The 14,998-nt window shown below is 49.8% G+C and overlaps 1 protein-coding gene across 2 annotated transcripts in view; it reads right to left on the bottom strand.

The window, feature by feature from the left end:
• The window catches only part of RAB31 (RAB31, member RAS oncogene family), a 120,617-nt gene extending 106,595 nt beyond the window's left edge, over positions 1–14,022 (bottom strand). The window contains exon 1 of one of the 2 annotated variants that reach the window (XM_070627444.1): positions 13,432–14,022. In XM_070627444.1, the coding sequence (XP_070483545.1) occupies positions 13,432–13,470 (39 nt within the window). In that variant the 5' untranslated portion in view covers positions 13,471–14,022. The remainder of the gene's footprint in view (positions 1–13,431) is intronic. The other variant, XM_070627445.1, reaches the window with a different exon arrangement.
• Between the last annotated feature and the right edge of the window lie 976 nt (positions 14,023–14,998).

Genomic DNA, 14,998 nt, shown 5'->3' with positions numbered 1-14,998 from the left:
TGGCCTTCCAGACAGATTGATCACAACTCACAAACTGACATTTCCTGAACCCAGTGAGAGCGCTTAACATGTATCTAAGAGAGAGCGAAGGAAGAAAAGGACTGAAGGAAAGCAGCTGCTTCCCGGAGGGGCGAGCTGGGAAATGCGCACCAGCCCAAGAGACTGGCTCCAGGCGGCCCCACGCACAGGCTCGGTGACCCCACGCAAGGCAGCCAACATCGCTGAGCCTCAGTCTCTCACACCCACAGTCAGGGACAAAATGCCTGCCACGTAGGGCTGTCTGAGGATTCAATGAAACAACATACGGACAGCATACTGGGAACCGTAAAGTGCTCAGCAGATACGAGGCACTGTTTTGTTGTCATTGTCACTGTGAATTAGTGTTGTCATGATGTATCAGGGCCTTCTCACTGTCATCAAGATCCGAGCACCTCTGATACTACGCACTGCCTCTTCACCTCCGATAATTCCTAGAAGCAAGAAACAGTCCTCTTACCTCCCCAAAATCCTGGCCAGGATCCTGACATTGTGGGAATTTGCCTTTTTCTCCCATGGAAGTACTTCAAACCTGGTTCCAATTATTAAAATATCTTTTTTTAATACAAGACCGTTTATTTTTTAAATACCATTCTAGTGAACCACTGGTGTGCTCCCTAATACATGCTTAGTGTGAACAAGTAAGTTGTGACTAATAACAAAGTTTGCAGCACAGCAAAGAGGCTATGTGCATTGGGTTTTAGAGTCGCACAAAGCTGGTATCTAACCCACGAAGCCTCATTTCCTAGCACCGAGTCTTTGCGCGTGTCATTTAACCCCTGAGCTTCAGTTCCCTCACCAGTGAGATGGGGATAATAGCAGAACGCGCCCTTACAAGTCCTTTAATGCCGTCATGGATGCAAAGCACTTATTCAGCAGGGGAGATAAAAGATGCCACAAATTCTTGCTATTCTTCCCGTCAACAGGTGGAGTCTAATTCTCCTCCCTTTGCTTCTGCACTGGCCTTAGTGACTTGCTTGATCAATAAAATGTGGCAGAAATGACAATCTAGGATCTGTGGGACGAGGTCACAAGAAGCCTTTTAGCTTCCACCGGAAGCTCTTGGAACACTCCCTCTGGAAACAGCCAGCCACCACAACAAGTCTGACTACCCTGAGACTCCATGCTAGCAGGAAGCCCAAGCTTACTGCACGGAGAGGCCCCGCAGAAAGAGATGCTTGGTTGGCCCCAGCTGATCCAGCCGTCCTAGCCCAAGGCACCAGCCACATGAATGACAAAACCTTCAGATGGCTCCAGCTCCAGCCACCATCTGACTGAAACTGCACAGGAACCCCAAGCAAGAACTGCCCACCTGAGCCCAGCCAACCCACAGAACTGGGAGAAAGAATAATCGCTCCTCCTTTTAAGCCACTAAGTTCGGGTGGTTTGTCACACAGCAATGGATAACTGAAACACTCAGCAGAGTATGTGACACACGAGTAATCCTCAGTACACTGCAGCTGTTATGATTACAGTGATCTCACAGTCTAGAGCGCCTTCAAGCTCCTCTGCATCGCGACATCATTCTTAATCAAAGGCACTCTGAAGTGCTTTCCTGAGTGGGAAAGAACAGGGTAAGTTTTGGCTTCCATTCCAGGCCTGTGCGCCAACCCTTCTCAACTATTACTGATGCTGCCGTGATTAAGGGGAGAGGCAATTACAAATTATTACAGTGCTTGTGAATTTATCATTACTGTTTTTCTTTTGCCCCTGGATATCTTTAATAAGGAAGAAGTCAAGACACATGATGAAGGCACAAGCAGAGTGTCTAACTACACTGCTCATAAGCAAGAATCAGGATGTACACATTTGGTTAGTTAAGACACAACAGTTACGATTAACAAATCAGAAGCACAGGGCTGATGCAAGCGAAAGTACAATAATGCAATTCATTCCTAGCAGCAACATATTGAAATCAGTAAATTATATCAATTAAAAATTTAACAACAATATTTTTTAAATATTTCGATTTTATTGTACAATATTATATATTCAGTTATTTCACTAAGATTAACCTATGAGGTGGAGGTCTAGAAATAATACAATTCATCTTTTTAAATTCTTTTAAAAAATTTATATCCCATATTTATGACTAGTTCCTTTTAAATTGAATTATTTTGTAAGATCTTTAAATGACTGAGTTCATCATTCACTTGCTTATATAAATAATGCCTTTATGAGAAGAGCATTTTTTAGAAGCCTAATACATTCATTGCTCAATTTTGCCACATACACTTTGAGGTTTCAAGTGCGTATGCACGTGGAAGGACCCAGGATTTTCAAGGTTGTCCAATACTTGTGTCACACTAGAAAGGCAGTAACTCTGTCGAGTTGGGGCCTGCTTCTCTGGGCATGGCACCGCAGGCCGACACTCAGCATACCTCAGAACACTCCTTCACCTTTCCCCTGCTGGTGCCCAGGAAGCCACGATCCTGGAAGGCAGGCTTCCTTTCCCAGAGCCCTGCCACGACTCTGACACTTCACGAGGGAACAACACCTCCATTAGCCCAGGGCCTACCTTAGTGGTGAGAGTAGTGTTTCTCAGGCCCTTTTGAGACTCAATAGGCTTTTTTTTAGGGGAAAAGCAATCCCATGGACCCCACTGTAGATATTAATTAATATGTAAATATAGACAAGTAATAAAAGTACACACAATCTTTTTGCTATTCTAAAACTACAAAATAAAGATAAATTTATTAATTAAGTACGAATTAAACTATAAAATCAATAACATTCAAATGAATATTAGTCTCAATGATGGATGATGTTGCTCTGCTGAACTGAAATGGCTCAGGGCTGTGGTTGGATTCTGAGGTCAGCACGCTCTGTCACCGTGTGCCATGTGATGGCTTAATTCCCCGAACTCCACACACAGTCTGACAGCAAAGTTTTCAGTTCTACCTTCAAAGCAGCCCAAATGGGAGCCGGCTCACCACCCAGGCTGCTGCAGCCTGCAGAAAGTCCCTGTGACCTCTCGCCAGCCCAATGGCAGCAACCGCCCACCAGCTCCCTTGCATGCATCCTCCCATGGATGACCCTCCACACCGCCGCTAAGGCCATCCTTGTAAAAGGGAAGTCACATCGCATCACTGCTCTGTACAAAAACCTCCATCGGCTCCCAGAAAATGCCACAGTTCCCACACTGACCTGCAAAGACCCACATGATCAGGCCCCAAACCTCTTTGTCATTCCACTGTCATTCTGCTCCAACCACACTGGCCTGCCTGCTGGTCCTCCAACTCACCAGGCGTGCCCCACCCTCACCCCAGCTTTAGGGTCCCCTCTGTCAGGAGGGCCCAGACAATTCATGAATATTGTCTCTTTATCTTAACTTAAAAGTCTTCTCAGTGAGCCCCTTCTCAAGCGCCTACTTAAAGCCACCACTCTTAACCAGCACTCGCAAGCCCCCTCCTTGCTTTCTGTCTCTCCACCGCACTCACCACTATCTGTCATGCTAGGAATGGATGTGTGTTGGTCACCCCTGCTAGAATGTCAGCTCCATGAGGTCAGGGGCCATGGGTTCGTTTTGTTACCTGCTGTATGCCCGCCCCCTACAACAGCGCACATGGCAGGCACCCAGTAAACACCTGAGGCCTTCGCTATGGAATCACTCCGTCTTCAGGTGGCCCCAGTGCATTACTTCTGCACTAACGCTGCCTCGGCTCTTTTCTCATCAGCCAGTTTTAATGGTCATTGAAGTTATAACACAGACTTTTGTTACAGGATGACCATCTGAGATCTAGAATGTAATTCTGTTTATTTTTTAAAGAACAGCATCAAAATGAACAGGCACAGAAAATCTGCAGACCCCACAGAACAGATTGGCAGACTGTGCCCTCCACAGAAGAGGTCCCTCACCGGCCCCCAAAGGCGGTGGCTGCCTCCCTCGTGGAAGAAGGAGCCTGAGTAACAACCTGGGTAAATAAAAGCCAAACACCATAGGAGTTCACTCATAAGTGGAAGGTAAACAAACACATAGATAAGGAGAACAGATTACTGGTTACCAGAGGGGAAGGGGGTTGGGGGGGAGGTGGGCAAAAGGGGTGAAGGGACACATATGTATGGTGACGGATAAAACTTAGCCTACTGGTGGTGAGCATGACGCAGTCTATACAGAAACTGATATATAAAATGATTGATAAATAAGTGACAAGCAATAGGATATACTGGAGTATATGAGGAAGACATTTGGGTTAAAACTAATTCAGTCTGGCCTTCTTTTTCCAAAAGGGCCTGACGCGGCCTTTTGAGCAGGCATTGTACATCTGCTTTAAACATTTACTGTGCCCCAAAGACAGAATGCTGCCCTTAAAGTTAAGGATATAGCGTCCCCCATATCGGCATTTCTTTAAGGATAAGCATCTCTTCCCAGACACTAAGGATTAATTGCTGACCTGCCATGCTCACCTTGTGACCATTGATCTGCTGACCACCAACCTGCTGTGCCAGTTAAGCATCACCTGACTATTGTAAAAGGGACATTCCTGTCATATGTGATGGATGCTCTTTGTCCCAAGACAGTATATAACCACTCTGTCCACCCCACTTCTTTGACGCCCCTCCTTCCTTGGGGAACGAAGGCCCGGGGCTAGTCCTCAGATGAGACCCATAATAAACTTGCCCCAATTTTGATTGATAGACTGATTATGGATTATTTGCATCGACATACTGTACATCTGAAATTACACAATGTTATAAACCAATATGACCTCAATAAAATAATCTTTTTTAAACATTGAAAAATAAAAGCACAGCCCTGATAAGCCAATCAGAGTCAGTCCCCGCAATGACAAACCTCTCATTTCACCATTTTAAGGCACAAACTTTCACATTTCAAGGCCCCTTCACAGTCTGACCCAAATTTACTTTCCAATTGCATTATCAGTTATTTCCAGTAACAACCAATAGATCTCTAACGGGTCAAACATGTCCTTGGGCCCTGCCGTAAATTTTTGGTGCTCACTAAATAAGCCAGTAAGAAGAAAAGGGAAAGAATAAGTTATTTATAAGCGCAAATCAGCACTCCCCGCGGATAACCGCCTTGATACCCGAGTCTTTCGGAGCCTCTTCCTGTACCTGCGTGTATAATGTACACAGAGCCACTCCCATTCCCTCCCAAACACTGCCCTCCCCTGCACCCGCCCAACAGTACACTTCCCTCCGGCTCATCAGCAGGCACCCACGCGCCCTCCCTGGCACTCCCAAACTCCCCCGGCCCTTACCTTGCAAACATCTGGCAATCACGCATCACATGACATCCCACGGGGTTGTCCAGTGTTGCTACTTAACCTATCAGACCAAGTGCACTGCTGGACTGCAAACGTCAGGGGCGGAGTCCCCTCCTTCCTACCGCAGAGCAGCCGCGCGACACCTCTCCAGTAAGTATGTCTATTCATCCCTCACAGCACAAGACCCAGTAGTCAAATCCTCATTTACTTTATACACCTTACATTTTGTTGTTTTTAGAACCAAAATAAGACCCAAAAAATGCCTGCATTACTCTCCAAAGGGTAAGCCTGGCCGGTTTTCGGGCCTGCTTTTGCAGCAGGGGGAAAGCTTGACGCACTCGGCACTCTGCCCCTCCGCAGGGGCCGAGGGGGGCTGCGGGGGAAAAGCAGAGCCAGAAGCATCCTCCTCTAGGAGCTAACTAAGGCCTGGACACCTCTCCAAAGGAGGATGGGCCGAGGATTCCTCAATGAGAAGCGGCAAAAATAAAACAACCAAATGATGGAAGAAAATGCTGCTGCTGGGGCAGAAAAGGACAGAGACATAACCGAAGAGATATGGAGCAGGATGGTGAGCTCGGTGTTGATCATAACGTAGAAAAGCAGCTGTGTGAATATAAAACAAAAATCAGGGAAAGAAGAGCCAGCAGGTGAGCCAGGAGGTAGAGGGACGCAGGCAGGATGATGTCTTCACACCTGCAGGATTTCAAACGACCTAGAGGAAAACAAGCCATCAGCAGGTCAGTACGATCATCCGTCATTATAAAGAAATGAGGTTAAGGGACCATCCCGTATCCCGGTCTTTATGATCTCAAACCAAAATCAACATTTATCATTTCACTACTTAATCATTTCCCCTACCTCATAAGTAGATTCAAAATTTAATTAAAACAAGTATGGATTACTTTGTAACGAGGAAAAAAATAGCTTTTTAGAAGTTTGTTATGAAAAAGTTTAAAAAATATTTTAGCTGCTAAAATGAAGTATCTATGAAGTATGTAGTATTGATGCTATGCGATGTTCTTTTTTTAAATAAAAAAAGACTTTTTTAATTAAGCTTGTCATAAATGCAAATACCCTGGCCAATAGTTTGACTAGAAGAAAAAAACCAGGAACAGTTTGCTCTTTCCCCCGGGCAAACACGCCAGTGCCCCCAACTCCCTCTCTCTTCTCTCTCCCTCCCTCCCAGTGGAGTCTTCAGGAGAGGCAGTTTTCAGGACTACGCATTTTATTTGAGATCCTAGTTAGAATAGTGAATCCACGAGGGCAGAAAGGAAGGAATTCTGGAGAATTCAGGTACCTTTTTCTTCTAGAAGAAATCTACTGTTGATACAAAGGGATCCAGCCCTCTGGTATCTTGTTGAAAGAAGAGAAAATGGGAGGGAAATGATTTCCCCTAGGTCTGCTTGCCCTCCTGCAGGGCCCATTCCATTTGCCGAGAACCCAAGTCTTCTGGGGGCCTCTGGGGGGAACTGAAAGTAGCCCCAGGCTCCCTTCTGGGTGAAATTCTGAGCAAGGAGAAGCCACATTCATGACCTCTAGAGGAATCAGAGCAGGTCTGAGGCATCAGGAACAAGGAAGTGCATCAGAAAAAGACTCATCGAAACAGAAGATTCCACAATGAGAAACTCGTTCAGTGACCCCGATGTTAAATCCCACTTTTCTTTTCCTTATTTCTGCTGGCCAAGTTAGGCAGCAAGAAAGTCAACTGTGGCTCCTCAGGACAGAAGCTCCTCTCAGCAGCTCAGGGGCCACGCCTGGGACTGAAGCTGCAGAAGCAAAGTCAACCCCTGGGGAAGTGAGAGGCAGATGCCGCTGCACCCCCACCCCCCTTCACTGACAGAGACAAACCCTCCAGCACCCACCAACCTGCTCCCCGACCCCCAGAGCTCCCACACCCCTCGTCCAGCTCTGCGTTGGCTCTGTGTTGTGTCTTTTTTCCCATGTAACACTTACCACATTCTAACAGGCCGTAGAATTTACTTTTCCCACCTTCCTGCTCCAGCATAAGCTCCACAAGGTCACAGCCCTGTGTGCGTTTTGTTGAGACACAGCGCTGCCTGGCACTGGTAGCAGCGAGGACATATGTTTTGAATGAGTGTCATCAAGGTAAATGGGAAGGAATATTTTTACATTATACATGAGCACATGAAAAATAAGACCACTTAACATCACCTATGTTGTGTTCTCGCCCAAACGCTTAACCCGGAAGAAGCAATGAGGAAGCAATCAGACAAAGGGAGATCTTGGGACTTTCTACAAGACAGCTGGCCTGGATTCCTCAAAAACGCCAGTGTCGTGGAGGGAAAAAGGAGGGGAACTCTTTTAGATGAGAGGCATGACAAGGAAATGTAATACATGATCTCTGAGTAGATCCTGGATTTTTTAAACAGCTGTAAAGGACATCCGGGGACAACTGGAAAAACTGAAATGAACCGTAGGCTTGATACTACTGTCTTATCTGTGTTCAATTTTGGGCGTAAGATAAGGATATTCCAGTTGTGCAGGAGAATGTCCTTTTTCCTAAAAAATACATACTGAAGTACTTAGGAGTGAAGTGTCATAATGTCTGCAATTTGCTTTCAGATGGTTCGGGGAAAAAATTTAGTATTTACATACATTAGCGACAGAAAGATAAAGCAAGAGTAGCAAAATGTTATCCCTCCTGATCTGGGTAAAGGGTCTAGACATTCACTGTACTCTTTCAACTGTTTTGTAAGGTTGAAAGTCTTCGAAAGAGAACATGGGGAAAAGGGAGTTAAAAGTAAAAGCCCCCAAGCTAGAGGGCCGAGGCATCAAAGGGACAGCACAGCTGTGCTCCTCACTCTCCCTGCCCCAGCCTTCCAGGAAATACCTGAGACCCAGCCTGCTCCCCTGGCGCCCGGGGTCCACGCCAGCCTTTCCTCTCATGTCAAAGCCTTACTCCAGCCGGGGGGGCTGTTCAAATCCTTCCCACTCCAAGAGACCTTTCCAGATTGCTCCCTTCCCAGCCCGCGTTGTATTTAATTCAACCTCCACTGTCTTCCCCAGGCCACATGGTGTCTGCAGCATCCCACTCACCCCCATCGCTGCAGATGCTTGTTCCTGTGCTCATGCCTGTCTTTCCTGCCCAACCAAGAGCCTTTCCTCTGAGCAGGGACAAGAAACGCGCCCCCCTCTCCCCCCCACTTTCCATCTCCAGGAGAGCTAGCACAGCACCTATCCACAGCAGGTACTTAAAACAGACCTTGTGCAAAAAATTTCTGTCCCTCACGTCTGGTAAGATGGACAACAGTCAATATTTATCATCATCACACTCTGTCACTTCTGTTGTGCGTGGCTCGGTGGTAAGTGCAGTCCCACAACACAAGCGATGTCGGTTAGTTCACTGCTGGTGTGTCCACGTCCCAGGAAAGGCAGGGCACCCCTTGAAGACGGGGATCACGCTGTCCTGCCCACCTGTAGCCACCCGTAGCTCCCAGCACGAAAGAAGCGCTCGATAACTAGTGAATGGTTGAGTGAATGAATGGCTATTCCATTTTCAAACACATATTATAAATTATAAAAACGAAGACAAAAGAAAGTGGAATATTTGCATAGACATGCAAGCATCCAAATTAGTTTAACCTGTTGGACACAATTAAATTGAAGACCTTTTCTAATGCATGAGCTCAAAATCTTTTTATGGCCTAGCAGCTTAAAACGTAAAGTTTTCTATTTTCCAATGGCTATGGCCTTGAGGCAGACCTGACACAGTCATTATAGCAGGGATGCTGGGCCGGGGCAGAGGTGGGCACAGCCTGAGAGCTACAGATGAGGGTGGGGGGGGACCACTGGAAGGTGAAAATGCTCCACAAACAATTCTGAGACACCCAGAGGCGCTGAGCTCTGAAAGCTGAGAGAGGGACGCAGGCATGCTGGCCCGGAACAAAGGGGTCCTGAGGGGTTCCATCAACTGGCCTGGGCGCTGCTGGAGACAGCCCACTGCGTCATTTATACTCATTCTCTACCCAGAGACACCAACACTGAAGCACACGCTCCACAAGGGGTTCAATTCACTAGAGGAATCAGGTTTGGTAAGAAATAAATTGTGTTGCCAGCCTCCCTGCACAGCCGCAAGAGATATGCTAGTTTCTGGGAAAGAAAAAAAAATGTGTGTGCTAACCAAATCTCAGACTTGGGAAGCAATTTTGATGGGTGCCTCACCCACTCCTCCCCATCCTACGCATTCGTCCTTCCACAATAACCCTAACAGATTCATATCACTTTACTGAATACTTCCAGTAACGGGGTGCTCACTATCTCTCCAAGCAGTCCACGTGGGGGTCCACAGCTCTGACTGATCTGCCTCACTATGAGCAGAAGTCCATCCCCCTCTTGGGTCCTAGTGTCGTCAGGGATCACACAGCCCTTCCATGTAAAGGCCCTGCGTGTATCTGAAGTCCCCACTGCCCAGATGTCACACCGCATCCCAGGTATCTGACTGCTCTGTGTTTAAGCACCACACACATCCTATCAGAGACCGAAAGGAGAGGCTTCACCCAGCTCCTTAACCAGAGGCAGGGACGCCCTCCGCGATCTTCTAGTCCTGTCACTCAGCTGTTGAGGAAGTGGCAGAAATCTCCAAACTGTTGTCAAGACAACCAAAGTCCAAATATCAATCTCTTTGGGATTCCATCCACAAGCGGTTTTTAAGTGTGCGCGCACACACACACCCAGGGGAAATAATAAAACATCGTCCCCTCCCGTCCTCCCGCTGCTCTCCCCACCCCCTCTCCCTCCCCTTGCTTTCTGCCACGTGGTGATGTGGGTTAAAACGCACACTGGGAAGCTTTCCACCTTTGGGGTTGGAACAGCTGCTGCCTCAACATTGTTTTTGTTAGTTTTTTTTTGACATACTTTGCTGTTTTTAAGGGTGTTGTTTTTAAGCTACATGTTTCATAATACTAGTAACAACTGCAAAGGAGGAATATTGGCACTTTATTGGCAAGAACAAGACTCATGGGGTCGGCCCAGCTTAGCCCAGTTGAGAAAGTTCACAAAGGCTTGGGATCAACATGAGAAAGTCCACCCATGAAAACAACAAGGGTTGAGAATTGATAACAGGTAGCCAAACTAAACCCCCGTGCTCTCGGGTCCTGGGTTTTTTCCAAGAGCACAAGGCATTCAGAGAATGTTCCACAGACTGTTTGTCAATCCCATCTGGGAGCACTCACCAAAAGAAATAAGACCAGACAAGCCTAACATCAAGGTTCTGAAAGGTACAGGGACAGGTAGAAAAGATGTGCCATCCGGCCCACTCTCGCGTCCACCTTTGCAAATGACCCTCCTGTCAGGAGACTGCAGCCAAGCAGGATAAAAGTCTGCACTGCCCATGCCTAAAACCACCTTCTGCCTTCGATGGGAAGCACGGCCCCAAGAAACCCCCAACAATCAGGCAAACACCGGGCACCAGAAGGCGAGCCCCTCAGCCTCTCCAGTGAGACAGCAAGACTTGAGTTAGGAGGTCCGCCTTCTCTGTCACCTTCTCTAGGGGCCCAAGAGAAAGTGATCCCAACAGAGGGCGTGGCTGTTAGGGTATTGGTCATACTGAGACTTCAGGGAGGTGTGGTGCTGGCTAAAAAACAGGAAGCTGAGGGCTAGCTGTATGCAAGACTTTATCCAGAAAAGACAGAGCTCCTGACACAAAGAACAAAGGAGCTCCGGGCTCCCGTTAAAATGTTGAGAGGACTTTTCGATTTGGCATTGACTGCCTCCTCCAGCCACTGACCCACAGGCTTCTCTCTCAGACCAGGAGAGGAAACCCAAGGCAGTTAAACTGACTTTGGCCTCGCCCAGGTTCTACTTCACCCAGAGAATCACCTTATTTGCATGAGCAGCTGAGAATACAGCCTGTCACACACATCTTGCCCGGGACAGGACCAGCCAAACAGGGGACTTAAGAAATATTACTCAGTGTGGATAGTGAGGTTATTGGCCCTTTCAAAGAAGATATCCTCTGACTTCAGTAAGACTAAAGCCTAGAGGCACTCAAAAACAGGCGGCCACGAATGTGGTGTGATATGATTGATGCTTCAAAGCCTCGGTCTGCCCAGAGACGCCATCTTGCTCTGCTTTGGCACTGTTCTTCTTCCGGTCCAACCTCCTACCAGCAGAGCCGCTGCAAGGAACTAGCCAACAAGGTGAGGCACCGTGTCCAGGGAGCCACGAAAAGAGTGTGTTTCACTCTGAGAGACAAGAGAAAAGGACGTACAGGATTTCCTCCAGCTTTCTCATCTCCCAGGCTTACTAACTGTCACCCTGGAATCATAGGTTAGCAGGAAATGGTACCTGGTACCTTAGATCATCTGGTATAGTCCTCTGCCTTAAAAAATCAGATGTTATTACTTCCATTTTATAGGTGAGGCGACCGAGGTACCTGTCCAAAACTGCACAGCTAGTGAGTGGGAAAGAACGAGAACCCGGGTTTGCTACCTCCTGACTCGGGGCTCTTTCCACCTGATCCATTTCCTCGTGGAAGGATAGAGAGACTCATCTCAAAGCAGGGAAACTGAAAATAACTCATGTGATGGGGCAGGGCCAGTGCCACCTAAGGAGATGACAAAGGAAAGAACACAGAGGGGGAAAAGGCCAAATATGTCCTCCTCCATTTATTCCCAAGGCCAGTCCTGGTGACAGGCCATTCCTTCTGAGCCTTTGAAAGCCTTCCGAGGCCGAAATAACTCCTCACAAGGAAAACGGAGGACTCCTGGAATTTACATCTGGACTATGTTGGAGAGTCTGGCAGATGATGAAACCCGCTCCTGCAACACTGGTAAAGGTCCGCAGAAGAAGACCAGAGCAGCATCCTATCCCGACCCCAGCTGTGGCTGAGCAAGCCATGGAGGCAGGAGCACACACACCCCCTGGGCAGTGTGAGCCGAGGTAACAGGGAAGGCAGGGCCTTTGCCAGGTGCCCCAGAATTCAGATGAACCAGACAACCAGCCAATCTAGTGTAAACGGAGCTCTGGCAAAGGACGGTGATGGGAGACAGTCAAGAACATTGTCCTGCCAAAGGTTCCAGAAGAGCCCGGGGTGGGGGGCAGGGTGTCCTTGGTCCCGTACAATTCAGTCCTAACCTAGAACCATTTCCTCTTTATCTGCTTCTTGTACATCCATCTTGACAGGCCAGTCAGTATTTCTTTGAGACAAACAAGAACTACCCACTTGCTGCCCTTTGTTCAGGAGACGGTTTTCTTAGGGGACCAGCTTTGCCAAGGGCAGTACACTAGGCATCGACGCCAAAGGCTGCTGAAAACCCCGCTTAAAACCAGCTCCTCCAAAAGAGGTGATTCTGGAATTTGATTTGGGCACCCACAAGAAAATGACTCTTCCGTTCCTGAATGCCCCGGGGCGGTTTCCGAGGGGCTGCCCTGCGTCCCCCGGCCCGGGTGTTCTCCCCCGGCCCGGGTGTTCGTTTCTGGCTTCTTTCGCGTTTCTTCGGGCTCAGAACGGCCCGCTTTGGGAGGGAAGTGGTGGGAGGGGGCCTTTCTCATCCCGCCTTCACCCGCGGCACTAAAGTTTTCCAGGCGCAACGCTCTATAGTCCACTTTCTTCACCTTCCAGTCGGTCATCGCCTCGCGTTTTCTCACCCTTGGCTGGGCTTTCTTTAAAGAAAAGTGAATAAACCAATCGCTCCCGGGAGGCAAAAAGGATTCGGCGCCTTGGCTGAGTAACTTGAAGTTTCCGCCGGAAGGAAATTATCAAAGCGAAGGAGAAAGCCCTCCGAGCGGAGGGGCCGGGGCCGGGACGGCCGCCGCTCTTCTCGCCCCCGCGGAGGGTCCCGGCGCCCTGCGCTGCCCTGCCCTGCCCTGCCCTGCGCTGCCCTGCCCTGCCCCGGGCGCGGCGAGGCCCGACCGGACCCCGGGAAACCGGCCGGCCGGCGAGGGGGTGGAAGGAATAGAGAAAGCCCTGGAGCAGGCTTGGAACCAGACCCCGGCAGGGCTGGGACGGGGGGCGGTCCCAGGGGCGCGGGGACGAGCGGGGCGCATGGACCAGGGAGGGCGCGGGAGACCAGGGGGGCGCACGGACCAGAGGAGTGTAGGGGACGCCAGGGGGGACGAGGGGGGGACACGGAGGGGCGCGGGGGACGTGGGAGGCGCACGGACTAGGGGGACGAGGAGGTCCCCGGCATGGCGGCGCAGGACTCACCCCGAGAAGACACACTTTGAGCTCCCGTATCGCCATCATGTGCTCGGGGTCGGGCCGGGCAGGAGCTGAGCATCCTCCGGGGCCGCGCCCGCGCCGAGCCGGCGGCCCCCAGTCTCCGCCTCTCCCTCGCGGCCGCCCGCGGGCGGGACCGCCGCCGCTGCTATTTCTGGGCCCCGCCGCGGTCGGTCACGTGGCCGCCGGCCGGCTCCTCCCGGGCTTCGGGTCTAACCTCGCCGGCCCCCAGCTCCCAGGAACGCCCCGGACGGCGTCAGCCGCCCCGGGACCTGCGGCGTCCTGGCAGAGCGCCTCCTGCCTCAGACCAGCTCAGCAACTGGACCCGACACGACAGAGCCCCCCCTGGCATCTGCCCCTCCCGCCCCGCCCGGCTGAAACGCCCCGTGGGGTGGGCAGAGGATAGGACCGGCCCCGGGGAGACCTGGCCCCACGACTGGCTGCGTCACTGAGGATTCCATTCTCCATCAGCCGGGGTCATTTATATGGGAGCACTTGGAAGTCTGCGTAGACCCATCGTTAAAAGACGCCCTAGGTTCCCGGCAGAAACGAAGCCGCTCCAGAGACAGCAGTGGGGATGAGAGGGAGGGGTTAACATTGCAGCCCGCCTTCCACTGCAGTTCCTAATGCCGGGGCTTCAATTTACTCCCGTGCAGCTCTGCACTCTGATTTTTCTATATCTGGTTGAAAATGGTTATAGAAGCGACGATCTATTCCTCCCTCCAAAACAGGCGCGTCCATGTCTGAGGAAGGAAAGCCGCGTTGAAGAGAGGAAGCAGCGGTGCTCAGTATAGAAAATGCTCCAACTTGCCTGGGCAGACACGCAGCCCTCAGCACTATAGCTAGAAATGCACAGCTCCCGGCAGAACTTCTGCCTCTCTGCTTAACCAGGAAATAAGGAGAGGCTCTGGCTCCAGACAGTCAGGGAGGCTTGTGGGGACTGCCCTGCTCCCGTCCCCATCCTTGGCCCAGTGTACCTCATCCACTCAGACGACTTCATTTGTAGCTGCTATAGAAATGTCAGTCTTTTGAACATATCGACCTGAATAATGCACTGACATTTCAGGATTTTTTAAACTTCATCCTCTATCCCAAACTCTCAGGCCTCTCCCCTGACTTGCCAGTTTTGATCAATAGTTCCATTCCCCCAGTGAACCACCCACCTTGATTATCTGGCTTTGTTCCTACTGAAGCCATGTTGAAGCTCCCCAGCACCCAAGTAGCCCCATACAATGGGGATTTCCGAATCAGGGCCTCCAGAGAAAAAAAAATCCTAGAACTCTGGAGTTGAAACAGGCCCCAGAACAGACAACTGGCAATTAAATTCCCCATAGCAGCAGGAGCTTCTCCTAGGCAGGTGCAGGCTTGTGGGAGATACTCACTCGCACAAATCTGGACTAAATTGTTCTGAGAGTAGCCATGGAGAAGATACAAGTCCTATTCAACATGGAGATTATTGTGTCAGCATCTGTCCTTGGTTTACTGTCCCAAGGACAGTCTTCTATTCCGGCAGGGAGAAAGAGGCCTGTCCGGAATTACAGAGCCCTGGTCACAA

The sequence above is a fragment of the Equus przewalskii genome, chromosome 7, assembly GCF_037783145.1.
Source record: "Equus przewalskii isolate Varuska chromosome 7, EquPr2, whole genome shotgun sequence".
In the NCBI taxonomy this organism is placed as follows: domain Eukaryota; kingdom Metazoa; phylum Chordata; class Mammalia; order Perissodactyla; family Equidae; genus Equus; species Equus przewalskii.
This window is presented reverse-complemented; position numbering and strand designations above follow the sequence as displayed.